Here is a 23,948-nt window from a genome sequence, read left to right on the forward strand (position 1 = left end):
AATATTACTTTCTTCCGAATGTTACATTTGGCAATAAAACTATTAGATGAAAGCCCTTTCTGCCTTTCATTTCATTGTTCCCTAAATAGAGCAACCTACTGAAATCCCTCGCTTTAAAAATCAGACTCAGATCCGAACACCTACGTCTTTATGCAGTATTTCTCTTGTGAAGAGGTAACAGCCAAGGGATATGAAGGAAGAAACAGAACAAGCAAACAGACAAACATGCAGTTTCTGAAAAATGAATACCCCTAAGAGGCTGTCTCCCGGGGAATTGCAAATCTTAGCCCCTTCCTGAGGAAGTGAGAGCTTGGTATTTCTTAGTGAGATATTTTCCCCTTGACACACAAGCATTATAGCGGATTAACTAGTTTAAAACTGTTTGGTTGGAGATACAGTCTCTGCGTCTTTCTGAGCGCACAGAGGCGTAATGCCCTGTCCCTTTGGTCTGAGCAGGAAGCCTGGATCCGGGGTAGATTCCTCTGCAAGCTGCCCCTCAGGCTTCTCCCTGAGAAGCTGGCTCGGCCTGCCTGTTCCCTCCCTCCTGTGCAATCTCCTTCCCTCTCCACGGGTCCTGGGCAGCTCCATCCGTCCAAATGGGAGCTGAGTTTGCAAGCTGACAGGGCATGCACAGGGCTGGTGGTGCTGATGTCAGAGCCAGCAGACAGTTGTGATTGGATCTAATTAGACTTTGCAGCAGCAAATAGACAAGCTCCCTGCGTGATTGGCTTCAAAGTGGCTGGTGCCAAACAACTAGCAGAGGTGCCAAAGTAGAACCCTGCGTTTGGAGCCCAGATCAAGAGAGGCTGCCGGGGCAGGAGGAGGGGGAAGAGGAGGAGGGGGGCCTGGGCCGGGCGCACCTTTCCTTCGCGGTCCCTCCGGCCCTAGAGCGCTTTGGCGCTGGAGCTCAGATCGCGGCTCTCAGCCCAGCTGGAAACAAGTGACAGAGAACAATTAGAGAGGAGGGCGGGCGGGAGAGCGCTTGAGTGCTCAGTCCTAAAAAGTGAACCTGCTCCCTGATTTGCAGACGCATTTACCGGCGGCGACGGCGGCGGGCGACAAGAGCAGGAAAGGTGAAATTGTTGAAGAAAGGATTCTTGCCCTGTTCCACTTACCGGGTCCCAGCCATGGCATCGGTCTTGGGGACCAGCAGAGGGTCCGGAGGGCTGAGCAGTCAACTGAAATGCAAGTCCAAGCGGAGGAGGAGGAGGAGGTCCAAGCGGAAAGGTAAGGAGCCGGCTTTCTGCGCTGTCTCCCGCGAACTCTCCGCGCTGCGCCGCCTCCTCTTGTCTGTGGGCTTTGCCTGTTTCCAGCAGCTTCACTTCAGGATGCTGGTGGGGTGTCGGTCGGTACAAAGCAGAGCGCTCGGCTCTGGAGTTCAGATCCCTTTGTAAATGCCGGGGCTTCCGCAAGCCCAGAGAGGGTGGCGAACCAGCGGAGCAAAGGGCTCAGCAAAAGGCAGAGGAGAGGGTCTGAGGACGGGGCTGTTCCTTTGACGGGCCCTCCCTGGACTCGCACTCCCTGGCCGCTGGCCACCGGCACTGCCTCTGACCCTCGCAGAGGCAACGTTAGCTCGGGGGCCAAAGGAAACCCTCTCTTAAGCCAGCATCCCTAAGAACGAGGGACAGGACCTCGTGCCAGCTTTTCCATGCAAACTGTCTTGGAGGAAGGAGTGGGCAAAACCCGGGAAACAGCGTCCCTTCGTTGGTTGACAGTTTCTATTTAGAGTGGTACCCATTGTTTTGTAAGCACGGGGACCTGCAGAGAGAACAGGGCTTATCTGGGGGGAATAAGCAGAAATTAATACATGAAAAGAGAAACAGGCATTACAGCTTGTTAGAGGTGAGAAAAACTGCAAACCAGAAAAGGAGAAAAAGCAGGTTGCTCCTGACACACCATCGTGTCTGTGCCTGGGTACCGATCTGTTTGGAGAGGAGTCACCTGAAGTTAGTTCCATCAGTAGCCCAGGGCTCCCACAGGGGCTGGTGCACAGCCGGCCCTGCTCCATGGAGGAGGCCGGTCTTGAAATGCCATCCTAGCCGGTGTCCCTTCCACGGGAGGGTGGAAGGAGTCTTCCAGGGCTGCCGGCTCTTCCCCAGAGAGGAACTTGTTATCAGCAGCTCCTTATCATGAGTCTGCAGGAGAAAGTTCAGTTCTTATTATTTGAAATAAGGTGTTTTTTGTTTTTTTTCAAGTGACCAGAGAGCCATAAAGAACAGTTGAAAAAACACAACTAAAGTGTATCAGATTTTCCGGTTTCTCTGCCGGAGCGTGCAGAGTTAGATGTGGTTGAAGTTGCAAGTCCTCTCCCAAGAGGACTTCTGCCCTATCTTTTCCTAACTGCTCTCAAACAGTCCCCGAGTCCTTCCCGGCTTCTTCCAATAATAGAAATTAGCCGGGCGGTTTGAAGACGTAAATGCCAATAGCACACAGTCGTTAATTATGATTGTATGTCAGGGTGGCAGGGAGCAAGGCGACAACTTCCCAGGAAGGTTTCAGAGCCTTCGGTGTCAAAGGAGGTGATTCTGTAATTCTAGTTTAACTCTTGAGCTGCTAAAATGAATGCCAGCTCTTCACTTTGTTACCTGAAAATTTCACTCTGAAACAGATCTGTTAATGTCTTCCAAAAATAATGCTAACAGAAAGTGACAATGATATTGAAAAAAATCACAGAATTTAATAATGAATATAACTTATAAAAGAGATAAAAAGGAAACGTTGTCTTGTGTACTTCGAGAGTTTGTGTTTTCCAGTATTTTTATTTAGTATATTTAAATATTTAAAATTGAAAAGCATGGAATAATATTTTACAATGAAGCAAAACCTATAGAAAGAAAATATAAGCTGATGAACATTTGTGCCTTTCTCCAAATTCATTTTTTGTACCTTGAAAAGTCAGTCATGCCAGCTTATAAGGCATTCGATTTCGGAAAGGAAGACAAGAAATCTGAAGGAGGACTTCATTGGCTATAAACTTAACTATGACAATTCAAAATAAATTTTATATGAAATATTTATATGCTTTGTTTTCAATATACCAAGTCTCTTAATTTTTATAGCCAAAAACTGAAGTGGGAAAGGGTAATCAGGATGTGTATGCTAATTCCTGTTATGCGTAAATTTATCCGTGGGGTGAAATATCCTATGGCATCTGCCGACAGCTTATCATGGCCTATGAGTCAAATCAAACTGCTAAGTATTCACTTTTTAGGGAAAAGTTAACAGTGTAAGTGTGTGTGGTCAAACGAAAAGAAAACAGCAATGACAGAGCACTTTAAATCTTTATTTGCGTTTTCTTGGGAATAGATCAGTTTGTATATAATTCCCAGTTATTACGGATGCTTTTTTCCCTCTTCTATCAGGACAATAGTGAATTTAAATTATGTTCTAATATTCATGAATCTTAATAACAGTAATTGAATAGCATAGCCTCAGCTTTTAAGCTTATCTAATAATAAAGCGCTATATTTGTCACAATTTAAAATCCACACGTGTATGGGTGGATGTTAAGGAATTTTGGTAAGGCTCTACTTAGTAGTAACTAAAGCCACTGATTATGAGCACAAAGAAGGAGTTCTTTTCATATGTGAATAAATAAATTAAAATAGATGTTCATATTTTTGGCCAATGACAAGTATATTTCCACCTATTCTAATGAACAAGAGTCATTTTGAAGCTGCATCATAACTTTTGGTTTCCTGGAGCTGTCAGCTGAAGTGCTATCGGCTTGCTATATGTATTCTCTAAAAGTGGCTTTGTTATGATTTCTTTATTACGCTTTTTATTGTCAAAATCTATGGGCTCTGAAATAAAAACTCTGTCACTACAGTATAAGTGTGGAATTGATACCATACTCCCATTATTATTAACTATGATCCAGAGTCTCGGAAGTAAAATTTTTTCCTGTAGGAGGTATTTTTTAGTCACCATACCACACAGAAAGTAGTTTATATCGTTAAAAGTAAAAAAATAAAAATAAAAATAAAACTTAGTCACAGAATATGACTTTGGGTATTACCTAGCCGAGACCTGCATTCGTCTCTCAGATAAACTTTCAAAAGGATACTGAGCAAACCTCCCCACCCACCAATCCTCCTGTTATTTTATTAGGACCCAGTGCTGTCTGTTTCTCTCCGTGTGTTATTTTTTAGTTGGGACTTTACCTTAGAAATTATTTATGAATGTTTTACGTTTTCTGTACAAACAAGAAATGTCAAATTTTGACGTTTTTATGGGGAAAAAAGACAGGCAGTTAAAAAAAATCTGTGAAAAGGACAGGGTTTTTTCTTTTTTACACATGTGGTTAAGGAGTGTTCACCTCCCCTGTAGCATGTGAGACCCGTCAGTTTATTCTGCTTCTATTTCATGCAAAGACTTTCCGAAAACCCTGGCAGCTCTTGTAGTTTAGGAGAGTTGACTTCTGCCTGCCCACACAAAATACCCACTTAGCTCATTTCTCTCGGAGAATTCTAGGACACTGTGCTCTGCTTTACAGTTCTGGGTAAAATTATGTGGGGTGATTGCACACAACCACGTCTGTTTGTGGTTGTATTAGAGAAATGTCTGCCTGTACTACAAAAGAATTGAATGTGTGAATATTGTAAAAGGTATATATTTTAACCCTAAATAATAAAGGCAAAGGTTGAAGGGTTCTTAAATTAGTATCAACTCAAGCAGGCAGCACAAGAGGCCGCATCATCAAAACAGTGTAGTATATAAAGATAAGTCACTTAAATTTTTATCAGTTAATCTCTGGACCATTGGATACCTCCAGGGTAATATGCCTGAGGAATTTCATAGGTGTATTTTTAATTATTAAAATAGTATATGTATTCTCTTTTGTTTCTCTTGATCTTTCTCTGGTGAGAGTAGTTTTCCAAAAAGAAGCTGTGTATTGGCATGAAATGAATTTTGTAAATAAAATGTTTTTAACATTTGACCCATGAGTATATACAATGTATAAAATGACTGAAATTTCTGGAAATAAAAAAGGATTGCTCTTTCAATACAAACATATTAGAAAATGGATTGGGTACCGATACAAATTCAGTTGGTTCCAGGAGGTAAACAGGAAGACAGGGTTTTAAGTGAAGTGCTCAATCATTAAAACAGAGAAAGGGAGGGAACTTTGGAGAACTATTTTAAATGCTGTAGAAACAATCATTTGGTAACTCGGCCCCCTTGAATTCAGCATCAACACACCACCTGTCTTTTTGAGGCATTTGACGGCAAACTAAGTTAATGCTTGAATTTCATGTATTGTTCCAGGGGGATCAGTTACACAGAGTTTTAGAAAATTGAGGGTGCATTTTGGAAGCTAACACACGGGTAAAGCTCTGCAGAAGTAAGCTGATGAATCACGAGGAGGTAGGAGTGGCCGGTTGCTGAACGTGGGGAAATGCAGATAAAAAGTTGGCAAAAGGAACAGGATAAGTAGAGCAGATGGACTGCAGACACAGGCTTGTTGTGAAATGGAATTCCGTGCAAAGCTAATGAAATAGAAAGATGGGCCAAGGATGAAGGTGGGAGGCCTGTGGCTCTCAGACCCCGCAGCGGCAGAGTAGCTGGCGGGTCTCATCCTGGCTTCTGGGGACTTACTCCTGCATCACAGCCGAGCATCCGTGCTCGCCTGCCGCTTGCCTCGCTCGCCCACAGCTCCAGAGGAAGGGCTGGATTAGGTGATAAAATTAAATTGATGAAACTGTTCGCCATCCTCTAATTATGTGAGGGCTTCTTCTTCCTTTCTCTTTTTAAAATTTGTATTAGTACTTCTGGTTTCTAGTGACCCATGTAATAGCAGTAATTTGAGATTGCTTCAAGGGCATTAGATATGATGAGTGAACTTGAATTTAGAATAAAAATATGAGATTCATGTATCCATAGCTAAATAGTGGTGATTCGGTTATTGCAGAAGTGCTGTCCCAGAAGAGCATTATGTAAGGAAATGCAGAATAAGGAAATTGCATTCTTCTTTTCTTGAGGCATGGAGAGACAACTTATGCTCTGAAAGCATTCAGTGTTCAATTTAAAAACCATAGATGTTTGTAGTTGTGTGTGTATACCTATATACATATATACACAGTGAAGACAGTGGAAACATTTGAGCATTTTTTATGTCTGCCTGCTTCTTTTCCTAAAATGCTAGAAAATGAAAGCACTGTTTTTGTAATATGGACAGTTTTGAACAACTCATAAACCCAAAAATAATTATACTACTCTGCTCTTCATCATATAAAAATATTATCTCTAAATGCTGCATTGGTAAATGGAGCTCTTTAATTACTAGCAAACAAGATTTCTAAAAGGATAAATTTTCACATGATAAGCAAGATTTTAAAAGCACTTATTTTAGCCACTACTAAACTGAATAAAGAAAACAAGGTGAATGTCAAGTGAAATATGAAAAGCACGATGTGCTTCACAAAACAGTCAAACTATTGAGTGTTAGCGTATCCATGAGCTTATACATCACGAGAAAAAGCCACACAGCCATATGTACTGCCTGAGCGCAGCAAAGACCTGTTTCATGTTGTCGAGTCTCTGTAAATAGTGAAGCCAAGTTAACCCGTCTTTTCAGTTAAATGGTTCTCCTGCACTGAAATACAGAAATACATGCTGTGAAATACTGGATTATGCAAAGAGAATTGTTTATTCCTCGCTATTAATATATTATAATTCCCTTAAGAATGTATCACTATCAAAGAAAGGGACATTACTTTCAGAAAGAGGGGAAAACGCCTGCTTAATTCTTGATCCACATGTGAATCTGATACCCTCCTGTGGGACTTCCAGAAACAGAAGGGGAGGGCACACGGAGAAATTTAAAACCTAGACTCTTGTACTTGCATATGTGACTGCCTTGGTTCCAAACATCCCTCTTGGGTGATTAAAATTTTATTTCCCTGTTTATTTTATTTAAAAGGAATGGGAATGGGGGCTATTGCCTCTGATTTCCTGATGTTTAAGCAATATCACAGCAAATGTAGCTCTGAGAGCCCTAAACCTCCATCCACAGATTTGTGAGTGAATCCATTTTCCCAGGAACCATATCCAAGAAATGGCAACCTAGAAGTGGAAATGTTTGCTTTTTAAGCTATCAGTAATTTTCCCCAAGATAAACTTGGCCACTTGCAAAGACAGCTGATTTTTTTCTGAAGAATGATAAATATTTGAAAATAAAGAGTTAATCTGAGTGCCTGAGTTCTCTCCATACACTGTGGACATATAGTCATCTTTTATTATAGTTACAGGTATTAACTATGAAGAGTAGCAAAATAATTTCATTTTATTATTTCATGGATGGGGAATGAATACAACTAGTATCTGGTTTCTGGTAAGAAAGCAGCTAGTAACTGTCCCTTTGTGTCATAAAACACACACACACACACACACAAATTCACTATCATCTGTTTTAAATTATGAAAATTATCAAGTTAATGTTAAAAAAATTTTTAATCTCAAAAAATAGCAAGCAGGTAATATAAATTTTATATTCATACTAAAGAGGGCATTTTCTGCTTGATTAGGAAATAGTGTCCAATACATAGGACACTTATAATGATGATAAAGAGTAGCATTTAAGATGGAACAGACATATCAGGTGACTTTTAGATTTTAAGACCATTTTTTTTGAATCCCTAAGAGGTGAAATTTTAAAAGCTTTTTTTAAGCTGTGTTCACATAAAATCACAGGACTGGAGGTGGCTTCACGTGGCTGCTTTGATGCAGAGAAGGCAGATAGAGCAGTCCTGCTTGTATACCTACTAACACAGCCCCAACGTGAATAGTCACAGGGGCTGCCCTGCAGCTAAAAAGTTCCAGCTCATGTCCACACCGGCTACTATCAAAACCTCCCACGACTGGAGAGAGAAGCTGGGGTGTAGACAAAAGGTGGAATAGGACAGTTATCATTTCCAGTGTAATTACCTGTTCACTTTAGCTAAAATCTGGTTACATCCATTCCACCAAGGGCTTTTATAATGGTGCCCACAGAGAACTTTCTCACAAAAGAGATCGAGGCTTCTTTCTGCTGCTTTTTCACCATTTGAATGATAAATACAGCTAATTTTGCTCAGAATATATTAGCCAACCTTCCGTTCTGGACTCTCTACTATACAGAGGTGACTCGTACATCCAAATGTTAGCTCAGGGCTGCCAAGTGATCGCACACAATAGAAAGTGTTCCTTTAAATATTTCAACTAGGATGTGCTTTGGAGACTTTTACAGATTTAATTAATCTTTGCCACTCCATTTATTTGAGATGAAATCTCTAATTCTTGTTTCCTACCACCGATAGACAGAAGATCTGCCTCATCACTGTATAATGTCTTAGGTGATTTCTCAAATATGGCATGAAAATAGGACAGAGGGGGACCCAGTTCTCTGAAACTGGAGCCCAAGTCAAATACTTTCTCTGTTAAAATCAAAGAAAAAGTGGGGCGATTCTGTTTCTCAGAAGCAGGACTTTGGAATCATGATAAAGTAGCTCACAGCGTACACCTAGGACACCAATAATTGATTTAAAAACTATTTTATCAAAGTCCATCAGAAGTACACAGATGTCCTCTCTTAAAAATTAACACAATATTTCCTAAAAGTTTAATTGCTTTTGGAAAAGTCCAAGTTAATAAACGTGACAGAAACGTCAGCAAAATAGATTTTGACCTCCTCTACCCCCAAGTCTGGCTGCGCTCACTCATCCCTGTCTGGAACAGATGCTCCTCCTGCATTTGGCTTATGGCTGTGGAATCTATGTGTCCTTAAAGGAAACATGCTCTCTTTCTAGTAGACTGTGCTCGGGCTGAAACATAAAGGTGCACAAGCTCAGAGACTGCCAGCCATGTACAATTTTAAAATATATTTTTAATAAATTTGGATGTTGAGCAAAACAATATTGCCTTTTACTATTCCTTAGGTGAATAAAAGCATGGAAGGCCTACTTTAACCACAGACATAAAGATATTCTATTTGTGTTTTAACTCTAAATATTCACACTGTGGATGAAAGTTTGTAAAGGACCATCCGGATTCTAACAGAAAGTGACTTTTTCAAAACATATGGTTCAAGGAGAAATTTTTTTAATTCAAATGAGTCCATGCTGCTAATTTTCTTTCTAAAGAAGAAGTGAATTTGAAATAAAAATCATTGCTTTGTCCCTAGGTTAAATAATAGCTTTAAAAGTACTCTTAAGACAGTAGAACAGGAAATATAGTAACTTTGACAGCCCTTGAACGATACTGAACTGAGAGCAAATACTGTCCCCCTGACGGTGGCTTTGGTGGCAGCATGCGTGTCACTGTACCAGCCCTTCTCAGAGCTGCAGGGGGGTCTATTCAGGGCTGGTTGAAATCCAGGGAGATATTTTCTTCTTAAGCATTTAGTATGATAAGTTTATTCATTTTAGATCTAAAAAATGTGGAGTTCATATCATTTTATTGTTATCACTTGAGAAACAAGAATTTTTTAGTGAAGTTAAATTTATTTGGGGCTTTTGTATGTAGATAATGAATAGAGTTCAAGTTATTAAAAATTGCACTTTCTGTAGACTGTTAATATATACATATAATATATACAGATGACAGACTCAAGATTTAAAATACATATAAGCATTTATTGAAATAATGAATATTGAAATATTAAAATATTCTCCATCAGCTGCAGCCGAAGTCTAATATATACTCATTTTTAGATAAACATTTAAAAAATTAAGTATAGAAAAAATCCTGAGAGCACAAACTCCTTGAGAAATAGTGAAAAAATGAATTTGGTTGATGATCATGCTTTTTAGTGTTGAGAAAAACATTTTTTAAATTTTAAAATTTCATAAAGATGTGAAATAAATCTTTTTTGTCTTTTCCTCTAATAAGATTTAATCTATCCCCTTACATCATAAAATGAGAGAAACAGAAACCATGGTGCTATGAAGGGATTTGAACAGAAGGAGAGGGGACAGGAGAGAGAGAATAACTTACAGATCTCTTTCTTCCTGTGCTCTGATCAGAGTTCATCTTCCTGCATATTTTCTGTATCTTCCAAAACAGAGAGGGCTCTTGATTGAAAAGTAGGGGACGTGAGATCCAGTTCTGCTCTGTTTGCAGTTTGCCTTAAACATTGCATATGTATTCAAACAAGGGCTGTATTGGACCTGTGTGAGTACCTTTTATTCATTTGCAATTGTGTCTCCTCGGATGCCTACTCTGGACTGGGCAAAGAACTAGGAACTAAAAAGATTTTAAAAAAATAGTCGACAGGGTCCTCCTTCTCTCTGAGCTTGTATTGGATTTGGGGATATAGACACACAAATGTAAAATCAGGGAACAAAAACAGACCACCAGGACCCCAACATAGTATTAGGTCCTACGGGAATTTTTTTTAATACCCAATATTAGCATATATTTTACAAAATTGAATTTCTATTGTATTTCTTTTATCGTTACAGGTGAAACCTCCTGTATAAAAACTAAATCATTAAAATATAAACTCCTGTAGGTTTAAGCCTTTTTATCCCCTCCGCAGTGTCAAAACATAATAGCTGCTCAATTAAAATTCACTGAGAAAGTTGATTTCCTTTTTGAAATGAGTTGTTTAAAGAAATAATCAGAATGTAGTAAAAGGGAAGCTTTTCTAAGGAGATTGGGTACAGATCGCATGAGCTGCTACAGTTTACAGCAGGGAACAAACCACATGAGGGGTGTGAGTGGGATGTTATTCATGTTACCTTGGGGGTGATGACCGCTAGGGAAGGATGTGGCTTCTCCCATTCTTGTTTTGTGGAATTGTCTGAAGGTTTGATTGGCGGGTGTTTGTCTGTGTGCGTGGTGATTTCTCAAGGGGCCAGATATACTCGGTGTGGTCCCAGAAATTAGCACACAGGCTCTCTCATTGTACACCATCAATAAATGGTTGTTGCAGAATCAATTTATAAAGGGCACTGACTGACTTATTTTTAAGCCATTGCTATGGAAATTTGAATGTATTCATTCAACAAACATTTATGGGACATCTTTATGTGTCAGCCATCGTGCTAAATGGCAGGGATTAAGCAGTCACAGAAGCTCTGGAAAATGTTCTGAAAGAGCCAGACAGCACATCTCAGCACGGCCCTGGCTTCTCCATAGTCCATGCTGAAGAGATAGTGCACAGTCCCCCCGCCGGAAGCTGGGGAGGCACATTCTGCCATTTGCCAAACCAGCCCCGCCGATGATCATCACACTCGTGGGTGTTTGTGTGGATGGAGTGAGGTGCAACCCTCTGACCCAGACAAATTCCCAAGGTGCTTCTCAGTGAGACTGGTGCCCCCCCACCCTTGACCCTGAGGAGTTCTTCTCCGCCTCTCCGTCCTGTGCCTGCAGCTTGGGCACAGAGGCACACCCCGCCCCTGCCTCGTGGGTGCACACGTGTCCTTGAATCGATCCTACCTGCAACCAGCGCCCGGACTCCTCCTTCGAGACAGGACCAGGCACCACCCCAAACTCAGCCAACCATCCTGCTTCTCATTTCACAAAATTCCACTCTGTCCTCATGGCTGAGGGTAAACATTGTGTGCATCTGTGTAGTTCAGAAGTCTAGCACCAAGCCTGAGAAAGTGAGTAAACCAGGCGTCTAACTTGTGGGATGGTTGGCATCTCTCTGCCTGGAGGTGATGCAGGTACAGGGCTAATCCCAGCAGTCATAGGAGGCGTTCCCACCACCATGTCCACTCAATACTGTGGACACAGGATATGTTGTGGAAAAGATGAGCCATTGATCCTGTCCCTTGTTTTTGTGTAGATAGCAGGTTTCTTGCTCTTTCTTATCTCTTACCTAGTAGATGACCTTGGAATGATCTCTCTCTCTATTTCACATACATTAATTAAGCAGGTGACGTGTGTATAGCACTAGGAGATAAAATTCTTTAGCGCATGATTTACGTGGTCTGCTCACTTTGGCTACAGTGATGCTGGCTGCACTAGTTAGGACTTGATATTTGTCTATAATGATACTTAGGAAAGTCTCCAAACTTGAACATCAGGGAAACAATAAAAAATGCAAGTTGATAAAATTGAAACCATACAATGGATTGAATGCTACATCCCGTTTGTATATATTTGTAATAAAATAAATAGGAACTTGGTGTGAGACACTCCCAGTGTGACATCACTGAACTCCCTGGTCCAGGAGGGGGCGATGTTGAGTTTACCCACATCCCAGGCAAAGTTTATGAACTAAATATTCATGAGTCTGGACGTGTCTATTTTACAGAAAGTTAGCCTCACCCAAAAGGTTAACAAAACACAAGGGAGGACAAGTCCTGAAAGATTCATTTAGTTGATACTCTGCTCTTGAGCTTTCAACAAAATTGTCTTGATTAGTCACGTGTAAATTAGCTCTGCTGAGGCCATTCAACCGACTGCCCATTTGGCCCATAGACAATAAGAACTAAAAATTAGTCACTAATATTTATTGAGCACTTATACTGTTCTACTCCAGAAATTTCTCTTTGCTGTACCATTTCTTTATAAAGTAGGAAGAATATTTGAACCATAAGATTGTGAGATATATAAATATATATTTCACATACATTCACATACATATATGTGTGCATATATATACACAGTCATTCAGTGATTCGCAAAACATCCTCATATTTAGGTGACCTATAAATGAACCTTTAAGATAAAATGTAGAATAGAGGAGTTTTTTTGTACTTATCAGTCTAAGTTAACCATACAAAAAAGTCTACATAGAGAGTATATTAGTCGGCTAGGGCTGCTGTAACCAACAGCACAAAAGAAATGTATTCTCTCCCAGTCCTAGAGTCTGGAGATGGAGGTCAGGGTGTCAGCAGAGCTGGATTGTCCTGAGGCCTGCCTCGCGCTGTGTCTGCACATGGTCTCCCTCTGTGTGTGTCTGTGCCCTCATCTCCTCTTCTTATCAGGACATCAGTCATATGGGATTAGGACCCACTCCAATGACCTCATTTTACCGTAATCACCTCGTTAAAGACCCATCTCCAAACACAGTCACATTCTGAGTCCTGGGGATTGGGGCTTCAACGTGTGAATGTGTGGGGGACAGAACTCAGCCCGTAACAGCAGAAAGCACTGTTCTTTTTACATTTAGAGACATTTCCTGAAACTAAAGCACACTGTTGGGTTATCAGTGCCCTCTTTCCAGAAACATTACCTCCACCTCAATAAGGGCCAGAAAATTCATGTTCCATTTTCATCACCATGATATCTCTAGTATATAAACCATAAAATCTCTAGTGGATGAGAAATGCTTGTAGAATTGGACTAACATTAGACTTGATTAAATAATGTCCAGAATATTTTTTCTTGATTATTTTGTCATGAGTGTTGCCATCTGATCTGATGATGTAAACCTACGTGGATTTTATTTTATTCGGCCTCTTGTGTCCTCCTTTCCTGCCCCGTGAAGATCCCCATTTCTACTTAAAGGTAGTGTGAACCGTGATGTCCCGAGGAGGGTTCTCTTCCACAGTGTAAGTGGTGGGAGGATCCCACAGACGCGTGCACACACACACACCCCACGGAGGGCTCTTTATCCTGCTTGACTAGAATCGTCCTATGCCTTTCTTACTGAGAGGTTAACTAAAGATCCTCTTTATTTCTGGATGAAGGGAGTGAGACTCCAAGACAAGTGGCTACTGCCGAGAGCTGGGTCGTGAGAGAACCTGAATTGGATCCTGTGGTTTTCAATCAGATGCTCTTAGTGAGGACCTGCCGTCCTGCTGTGGAGTTGAGCATGCAGGTCCCTGGAAGGAGGGGACTTTGAGGGTGAGGTGACATGGTCTCTGGGAAAGAGGGGCTCATTGCCACTTGGGGACCCCTGAGCAAACATCTCAGAGAACGTCACCAGTGCCTGTGAGTGCCGTGGCATGGAGTGTGACGTGAGGTACTTGTGGGGTCTGTGCTTCCCGTTTTCACAAGGATGCTGAAGAGCATGAAGCCAGCTCATGATATCATAATGTGTGTGAGTGTGTGTGTGTAAGGACATGTGTTTGTGGGCATGTATTTGCATATATGTAAATACATATATAGAGAGAAATAGTTATATACAACTGTGCTTTCATTTGCTTAAATAGCCTCAGCAAACACAATTATCTGATTTGAAGGTTAAAGAAACCTTAGAGAGGGTTCAACCAACTCAGACATTTTTCGTTTTTATCTTCATTTTTCAGATTTCTAAATAATACACATTTGCTCCACAATAAATATTAATTGTTGTACAAGGTAAAAATATTTGACAACTACAGTGAATTAATATTGGAGGTGAGGAAATTTTAAATTCTAGTTTTAAAAATCAAATACAAAAATAGAAAGTCCTAGTGCCGTACATACACAACCACTGCCTACACAACACCTGCCTACACAACACCTGCATATACAACATCTGCATACACATCTGCATACACAACACCTGCATACACACCTGTATACACATCTGCATACACAGCACCTGCATACACAACACACACAAAAAAGGTATATCTAGATGAGTACACAGTTTATAGTGATACTCAAATTAGTTAATATTTTGCGGTGAAAATGGAGCCTATTCTTTACTCAGTGTAACCCTGGAACTAAATCTGAACGCTCTAAAATGTCCTCATCATACTTAAATACCCTTTTTGTTTACTGTGCACCTGGATTTAAAAGGAGAGCATCCTGAACTACCTTGTGTGTGTCTGTGCTTGTGCACAGGATATTTTTCATAAACTTTCATGCATAAAGGATACATTTAATGTTCCCATTTCCTAGATTAAACTGGCTCAGAGTCTGTGCTGTCTGTACAAAGTCAAAATCAGCTTGAAGCCACAAGTAAACATATAGGTTCTGTTTCAAATTCACTGAGTAAATGGATGAAAAGTGGATTACAAAACAAATTTGGGTAGAGAATAGTCAAATGGGACATCTGAACTCAGCATATGACTACTGATCCTGGAAGTATCAACTTTGAAACAAAACAGTTAAATAACGGTGACCCTCCTAAGTAAGCAGACTGTTCCGACAATGTAATAAAGGAATATTAGCATTAAGGGAATATATGCAACTCCACTGGCAAAAATGGACTGAAATTGCTCTTCCCATCTGTTCAACGTCTTATTTATAAAATCATTTTACATAAACACACACAGGTAGATTTCTGGGCTTGTAAAATTTCTTTGTAAACAAACCACCAGTTTTTGGTGACATTGTGTTTATAACTGGAGAGTGAATCTGGATCCCTTACCTTCAGCAGTGAGAATGAGAGGCTGCCTCGTGCCACTGACCTTGAGAGGAGAGTGGCCTGAGCAGATTTCTTTAGACCCCTCCCCCGATCATTTTGTGGAACTGACGGAGGCTCCAGACCCCGAGCTGAAGGGGTCAAGGGAGAAGCTGAGGGTGGATAAAAGTACAGGCTGTGTCCAATGGAAGGGCCTCTGAGCCCCCAGCCCAGAGCAGGTCTGACACGGATGCAGCATTTCAACAGCATCATACCTGGGACTCAGGTTACGTGTGGCAGGCAGTGTATGCGGCTTAAACAGGCTTCTGTGAACTTCCCTGCTGATGTACCAACCATGCATAAAATTCCCTATTTGCAAAAATATCTTCCACCTCCCAATTGACTTACAATAGAAGTTGTCCCTAATCTGAGCGTCTCCACGTGTGTGCATGTGTGTGTGTGAGAGAGACAGGGTGGGTGCACTTGTGTGCCTTTGCACACCATGTTACAGATATGGAAAAAGAAAAGCCAGGTCACTTAGTATAAGTAGAATCTTTACAGATAAAAAAATGCATGGGCAAGGGCCTCCCTGGTGGCGCAGTGGTTGAGAGTCCGCCTGCCGATGCAGGGGATACGGGTTCGTGCCCCGGTCTGGGAGGATCCCATATGCCGCGGAGCGGCTGGGCCCGTGAGCCATGGCCGCTGGGCCTGCGCATCCGGAGCCTGTGCTCCGCAACGGGAGAGGCCACAACAGTGAGAGGCCCGCATACCGCAAAAAGAAAAAAAAAAAAAAAAAATGCATGGGCAAATTTAGAAAGTACTCTGATAATGAGCTTATATTTTCAAAGTTTATTTTCAATACTTGTTCTTTCCTAATTCTTTTACATGAACATTAACATTTGTTGGTCTTAAAACACACAGTAAACTTTCGCCTCTTGCAGTATTTTGGTTCCTTTTCTTCTCTTGGTTGCCTTATTTTTTTTAAGTGACTTCGCCTTTTTACGCAAGTTGAATAATAATGAATCAGTTACCCTGTACTGGTCAGTCTTGAAGCTGAGGGCCCTCTGAGCTGAAGAAGGTAGAAAACTTGAGCTTGAAATTTAGGTTTGTTCATTAACGTCTTCCTGCATTTCATTCATATGAGTGCTGATTTTTCTTCCAGTTATGTTCATTGTTTTCCTTATCAAGTTTCACAAAGGTACTACGCTTTCGGAATCACTTTCATTAAATCAATGGGAAGATCAAATGGATAATGTTCAGTGCAGACTCGTTTAAGGAAAATAATGGATGCCTTAAACTTTCTGATAACCTTGCAAATGGAAGCATCCACGGTGAGCAAGTGTTGCCAAGAGACCAGGCACACGTGAGCCAAAAAAGAGCAATCTATACACTGTTCATCACTCCTCTTCTTTTCATTTCTGTCTTAGCTGCTCTCAAAATGTGTTTGCAGTGGACTGTCAAGGCTTCGCCAACTCGTTGTTAAGGAGGGTACTCGTGTGCCCAGATGCGCCCAGGTGGTGCCTGTGTACACACCTGAGTGTAGGACTGATTAGACATGGTTCCCTGTTTCACTCTTGTAAGCATCCCGACTTAAGACGGCTAACCATGCAATCACATGCCCCATAACTTATGAAACAATACTAAGTGTTATTATTATCCCACTGTTCCTCAGAGACCCCCTCAAGACATCCTTCCCTCCTTTGTTACATTTTCCTGAGCTATATATCACCATACATTTGTGGGTGTGATGTTCCTGCTTTATATCTGTTTAATTCTCACTGAACTACAGTGTTTCTCGCACACCACCCTGAGTCTGCATCCATGTCAGGAGAGACTGGAACCATTTCTAAGCAGGACTTCAGAGCCGGGGTGCAAGCAGAGAGCCAGCGCAGTGAGCCCAAGTCCCTGGTGGAGGAGAGGGGCACAGGCGGGGGGACCACACCCATGACGCCTGCGGTCAGGCGGGTCCGCTGCTGGACGCTCGGCCGCCCCTGGTCCAAGAGCTGCCCCTTGTCACACCCCTCGGCAGCCTGACTCAAGGGGCTCCAGTGGCCGGACATCAGGCCCCCACATGTACATGCTGGTGCGGTTTCTGCCCCAAAATCACTGAGAAATTAGACAACTCTTACATGCAAATGAGAAGAGCTCGGAGATTTTCCAAATATAAAACCAAAAACAAAACGAATGCAGAAAAGCACACTAAACCCAGTTGGAGGCACAGGAAATGTTGCTGTGTAACACCTGTGTAGTGAGGCCATAAGTAAACGGTATGAGCAGAATCGAAGGAACATGTTTGACAAAACACACACATTAGGGAATTTTAGGTGTGCTCTCAATTCCACATGTCCCAGTGTGAGTTTAAAAGACTTGGGTATAGCTTATAGTTATCCAAGGCACACGTGAACTTTGAGGTTATTTTCTAGACTTTAAAAAGTGATTATCATTTTATTATAATATTCTCTACATTTAGATCCTTGACATCCATAAGAGATATATACTCAGAGATTTGTGAATCTTAAGTCTGCCAAAGCAGGTCCTTTCTCCCATGGCGCAAAGTAAAATCTCCAAGTGAAGTTCCTTACAACGTGTGAGATGTGGTTTGTTTGTTTTTTTTAAGTTTGGGATATTTTGATTTATATAAATGTAGCAGGTTGGTTTGCTGTGAGACTTCTCAGAGTCCAGTGCGTTTTGAGAACATCCCAGACAAGTAGAAACATACAGTGTTTTCTAAACTTATTTCAACCTTGAAAACTTTGGGGGACAAAACATTAATATCTCACCTAACACCAGCACTCAGTGGGATAAAGCTTAGGGAATGCCCAGATGACTGAACGTTACTGAACGTTTCACAGGCTCCTTCACAGCAGACTCTGCCGCTAAGTAATCTGTGTAACGATTTTGAATTTATCTAAAATTTCTATTTTCTTCCTAAGAGCCATACATTTCACACCTTTATTACTGTCACCAGCCATATTGGACGTATGCTGACCAGATTTAGTGTTCTTGTCTGTACTCCAGCGGGATCTAAGTCACCTTCCTGGCAGGGAAGCCTGCCTATTTCTGGGACCCTGGCAACAGGACTAGCCTATGCACTGGGGTGTGACACAGCTCCCAGAACCATGGATCTGTGGCGGCTTCTGCAAAGCAGAATGGGCAGCTGACCTCCTTGGCGGCCATGTGACTGTCCAGGAAGGTGCCCAGAGCTTGGTCCAGCAGCTGGAGGAGGAGGGAGGGCAGTGGTGAGGGGGGCCTCGACCCAATGTCCAGCCTCCCAGTTCTGAGCCTTCCTGAGCACTGCCTGGCTTTCTCAGCCCCTGGCCCCGTCCGTTCACTTCTAATAAAGGCTCTTTTTTTCTTAAAACTAATGGGTTTAGTTTCAACAGCTTATAAATAAGTACTAGCACATTATTTTCTTTTCAGGACCTTTTTAGAATAATAGAGCAAAGCAAAAATAGAACTCACACTGGTGAGAAGTGGCTGTTAAGTCATTGGCCAGGTCGCCTCCAGCTCAGTTGTTTTACTCCTGGTCAGCATTCTTCAGGAGACGATCAAATTTCAACATCATGATACTTGCACGTTCCTACATTTCCTAGCACTTCGGAATCAATTTTCACCCACAATTTTAAAAGAATTCTACTATTACATTTACTATGAAATAACCTTTAATGTTTCTCAACCAAGTAATCAAAATCTATTATTCATACAGTAAAAGACACTAAAGTGTATTTAGTGGCTTTAATTTTATTCTTAAACCCTACTTACTTTCAAAAAGAATATTACACAGTCACCATAAAACACAGAGGTACAGTGGACCTTTGCAGATAAAAATATACTTTCAGATTGAAAAGAACAGTCTGGGGAGACAGTATGACTACGGCAACTGAACATGAGATAAAGTGCTGAGCTTCCTGGTAGCCAAGGCAAAAAGGGAAACAAAGAGTTAGAGACTTCTTTTCTAACAGAAGCAATCAGCTCAGGATGACAAACCACACGAAGAAAAAAATTAGGTTATTTGACTCGGGGGAAAAAAATGAGAGAAGATATAACATGAAAGTTTCAGTGAAGCATCTGGTTTTTAAGTAGCTGATTCCTATGGACTCTCCAGGCAAAGCCAGCTCTAAACATGCACCCAGCATCACTTCATAGGGTTCATGCTGATAGGGTTGTGTCAGGACCAGAAAAGCAAGAGAGTAGGTACCCAATTGAATAACATCCAGCTCAAGTTATTTAAATAAAAAACGTAAAAAGTGGGTTAGGACCCAGACCTAGCTTTTGCATGTAAAGCTGAATTTTGAGGATCCCATTTTACATTCTGAACTGGATGCCTACCCAGTAAGCCAGCAATGAGAAGCAAAGGCCCAGCAGACTACAAACACTCACTAGGTGAATTATCTTACTTTTGGTTTTTAAAATGAAACAAAGATGAGCAATTTGCCTTTAAAAACTTGTGCCTCGATTCTGTTTGCTCCTCATGCCCATTTCTGGATTGAGGGGCTCACACCTTGCTTATGGAGGTGCTTCATGGTGCCGATCATAAACTCAGCCTGAATTGTGTGACCCCCTCCTCCCAGAGCAAAAGTGACCTGGACCTTGACCTCTGATGCTTTCAAATTCTGGCCTCCAACTGTATATAGAAACTGCTTAATTTTTCATTTTTTTTAAAACTACCGCAATAGCCCAAGGAGAACTTTGCTTCTCTTAAATTTCTTACACTCATACTGCTTAGCCATGTCATGGTTTTTTAAAGCAGTGGAATATTTTTACATTGAAATCACATGGATCTCCTTATGCAAAAGAAAGTGCTCAGGTTTGTAAACCCTTAGACGTCTAGGAGACACATTTTGTAAACCACTGGTTGACCAAGCATTGGACCCTGATGCAACTTGTAAAGTAGTTACCTTTTATACTGTGTTCCCGTGCTGCATCCCCCAGCTAAGCTGTCCCTATTTTCTTATGGAAGCAAGTAAATATAATATGATGATGGCCAGCTTGAAAATGACAAAGAGCATGACTCTGATCTCTCCTTGTTCCCCACGAGATCTGGAGCCCGGAACTTCACCGATGGGGGGTGTTCAGTTAATGTGCGTACATTGAATTCTGGTCCACCTCCTTGTGGAACAGACTTCTGCACATAAGATGCTTAGGTTGACCTACAGTCTCTTCACGTAAAGCCTCACCTGAAACACTTAATTCTCATTTCTTTTTGGCCAAACAAAAGAGCATTGTGGGCCTTAAAAATGATCTTTAAAACCTACTAGAAACTGAAGAAAACCTTGTAACATGGTCTCGCCGTGAACATTTACACACATGCGGGACTTGCATGCCTGTGTTTGTATCCATCACTTCTAAGTGCCCTGTGCCTTCACAAGCTTCATGCCCTGCTACACACTCGTCAAACTGTAGACATCCCAAGAGCAATGTGGCCTGATGTGATTTTCTTCCCTAATTCTGCACACAGCCAGGACAGGTCTGTAGGTGGGTGAGTGCTGGTCAGGACCCTGGATATTTTGCTGGGACTCTGTGCTGTTCAGCTCAAAGCTTCTGTGAAACGGATCAGCCAGTGTTCACCTGCATCACCACCTGAGTGACCTGCAACCTCTGCATGTGTGTCCTCCTCCCAGGTCCCCAGGGTCCGCATGGCCCCCAGACAAGACTCTCACCTGCCTCCTTCAGCTACACATTTTCCTCCAAAGGCCACTTTCAAAATCTGATGTCACCCAGTTGACACTGGAAACGATGTGATAGACTCTTACAGGGAGTATAAATGAGAAAAGAGTACAAACGGAAAATGCACTGTCACAAGTAGGGGGCTTGAGTGTTAGCAGGAAAACCATTCTTGCCCAGTGCACATAGTAAGGGTGGTTCTCAGCAGCAGCAGCAGCAAGACTGAGCAAGATCTTTCTGGAAAGGGTGAAGGGGAGCCTTCCCAGTCACACTGGTAGGCAGCCACCAGCTCTGCAGGCAGGAGCCACACAGCATGCTCCCACCAAGGGCTCTTCATGCCCGCTTCTTCACGCAACACAGGCACAGAAAATGAAAGGAATGAATAATGTAATACACCTGGTAATTTCTTACCTTTGTATATAACCGAGTCCAACATATGTAATTTTTGCTTGTATAAGAGCTGTGTGAATTCTTTCCAAATATATTAATTTTTACAAGAGGAGAAAGGGTTGCATTTCTGCTTGGAAAATGGCCAGTTTGCGTATATCAACAGTTTTGAGCACGTGTTGTGTGTCAGGAGCTGTGCAAAGTCAGTTACAAATAAGAAAGTAGTCGCTGTCACTTAGGGCTCTGTCCTGGAGGAACTTGGGTGCATGAATTTTAAACATATGCTTTAAATACGGCTTATAACACTATTGTTCTGTGAATTTTCTTAACGGATTTTAGGCATACATAATTTGGAAATTTCTTTTATTTTTTTAATGGGTGTATTTTCAGCAAAAAGTCATGGGTAGTTTGAGAATCCTGGGAACCCAGAACTAAACATCAGTCTGACATGAACGGGAGTGCCCAGAGAAGGTCTCTAAGCTGGAATTTCTTTTCTGGATGCTTTGGGAGGCACAAAGCACTGCTCAGAGCTGTATGAAATTCTAGGCGGCTGTAAGCAGTCTACCACCATCTGGAATCACCCAGAAATGCCAGAACCACCATTCCTGTTCCTTACAAAGGTGAAATCTACACATGTAAATCTGCAATGACATGGGCAGAGAGGAAGCAGTTATTTTCATGAAAAGAGGATCACACTCATCGGTTTCAGAGCCCTAGTAATTAATGGTCACAGCCTCCAATTATTGGAACCTATAATACAAGACAGAACTGAGTTACTGAGAAATTAAGTAACTTGATTAAGATGATAAACTGGTAAATAAGCTCTAAACATCTCCAGATTTCTTATCGCTGGCGCCTTTCTCCTCTGTCAAGTGTGGGCGGGCACCCTAGTGAAGACTCCCTGTGATGAGGCGTCCTCCATCAGAGAGCAGAGTGACACACACCTGCCGCTTAGCAGTGCTGACGGGTGCTCCCACCACTCCTGTGACCTCCCCGGCGGTTCCAGCCAGGCCTGGGCTGAGTCCTCTCCAGGGGGCCGAGTGTGTCCCCTTCCTGGTGAGACCTTGGTCCATCCTTGGCTTCTCACGTTGACAGTGGCAACGCCAGCTCCCATGGAGAGAACAGGAAGCGGGACAGGCAGATGCAGCTACAGCTCTAAGACAGGAGCCATTTCAGGGACCTGGTGAGCCCTGGACTGGCCAAGGCTCAGGTGACCACGCTGCCTCACAGCCGCTGGCTGAAATCTCCCCGAGAGTTTGCAAGAACTGACTTCCAGCACCATGAGATGCTGCACAGAACACAAACGTCTTTCCGCACTTGGGCCGAGGTGTGGTGGTACCCAACACTGCAGCCTCCCCGGGCCGTCAGTGGAAGAGTCTCGGGAGCGTGTTGAGAGCCCTGCTCTTCTCCGCATGGTCTGAAGCCGTGATATTCTCTTTATGGCAGAAAAAACAAGGCTGGAGGGAGAAACAGGTGTAACTGCCAGAGTGGACGGCTGGGGACCAAGGAGGAGGTGGTCAGTGGACTCGGGTTCTCCTGGGGTCTGGCCCCTGGAAGTGAGGCAGACTCTCTCATCACCCCTGAATTCAATGGCTGCACAGGTCTCCCCTCTTCCCCAGGGCTGGAGTGAATCAGGCTGAAGGGACCTCTCCTACACCCACGTGAAGGTGAAATTTTCTAAATATCATCTTACTTGTACTGATCCAGCCTTTCGTCTGTGTGCCAATCACAGATACAGTGTTCATGTGATCAGCACCAAACACAGAGATTCATATGTATTTTTCTTCTAAATAGTAACTTTTTAGGAGAAAGAATGATAATTATCCAAGACCCAGGACGCCCTTGGTGCCTCATTCAGTGCCTTGGGACACTGTCGTGGACACAGATGCTTAGGACTTATTATTAAGATTCAGAGATGATGAGGAGAAATACAGATGTACACTTCTGGTCTGAGTACAAAGGACAATAAATACTGTTGACATGGGACAAGTTAATAACTAGTGTAAATCAGGGATGACGAAGACACGGACTGCCCAGAAGCCCTCCAGTCTTCCTTCAGCTTCTGATGGACGATAAACCTCCATACTCAGGGTGTGAAGGCCCAGGACGTGCTGTCCTCCACCAGACACCTTGGAGGGGACACGCTCTCAGGAGAGCAGCACGTACGTAAAATGACCGGGGAAGGAGAAGGCCGCAACTTCTCAAATTAGCATAATTAGTAATTATCTCTTAATAGCCCCACTTGGCTTCGGAGACTTCGCACTTGAAATTCTGCTTAAAGTTCAGTGAGAAAAAAACAAATTTCATGCTGAAATGTCTCAGTAACACAGCTGAGCTGCCAAGGTAATTGTCTGCTTGAAGTAAAGGGAAGGAGATGAACAGGTGCACACATGGGTCCTCCCCTGTAAGAGCCAGGTATGCAATCACACCTATTTTGACAGAAAATACCAAATCCTCAGAATGCCCCCCAGTCTCTCTTCCTGTCTTTGAAGATACTTTCAGAATTTTCTCTCCTCGGGGAGCCCATGTCACCAGCCAGGTGCTAAGAGCCATTCCATCTAATGAAACATAATACTGCTTCCCGTAGATCAAAAGTCTGTCCAAAATAAAGACAGTATGGAAAAGAAAAAAAAATATGAAGAAAGAAGAAACAAACACATCATTGTCATAGTCAGCAGCTAACAAATCT

The 23,948-nt window shown here is 42.3% G+C and overlaps 1 protein-coding gene across 1 annotated transcript in view; it reads left to right on the forward strand.

Annotated features, from left to right (window-relative positions):
* Positions 1-1,127: 1,127 nt before the first annotated feature.
* Positions 1,128-23,948, forward strand: part of ADARB2 (adenosine deaminase RNA specific B2 (inactive)) — a gene marked incomplete at both ends in the record, with an annotated part of 387,024 nt that continues 364,203 nt past the window's right edge. The window contains one exon of the mRNA XM_081230118.1: positions 1,128-1,227. Coding sequence (XP_081086244.1) covers positions 1,128-1,227 — 100 coding nt within the window. The remainder of the gene's footprint in view (positions 1,228-23,948) is intronic.

This window comes from Mesoplodon bidens (assembly GCF_964165515.1).
Source record: "Mesoplodon bidens genome assembly, chromosome: 3".
In the NCBI taxonomy this organism is placed as follows: domain Eukaryota; kingdom Metazoa; phylum Chordata; class Mammalia; order Artiodactyla; family Ziphiidae; genus Mesoplodon; species Mesoplodon bidens.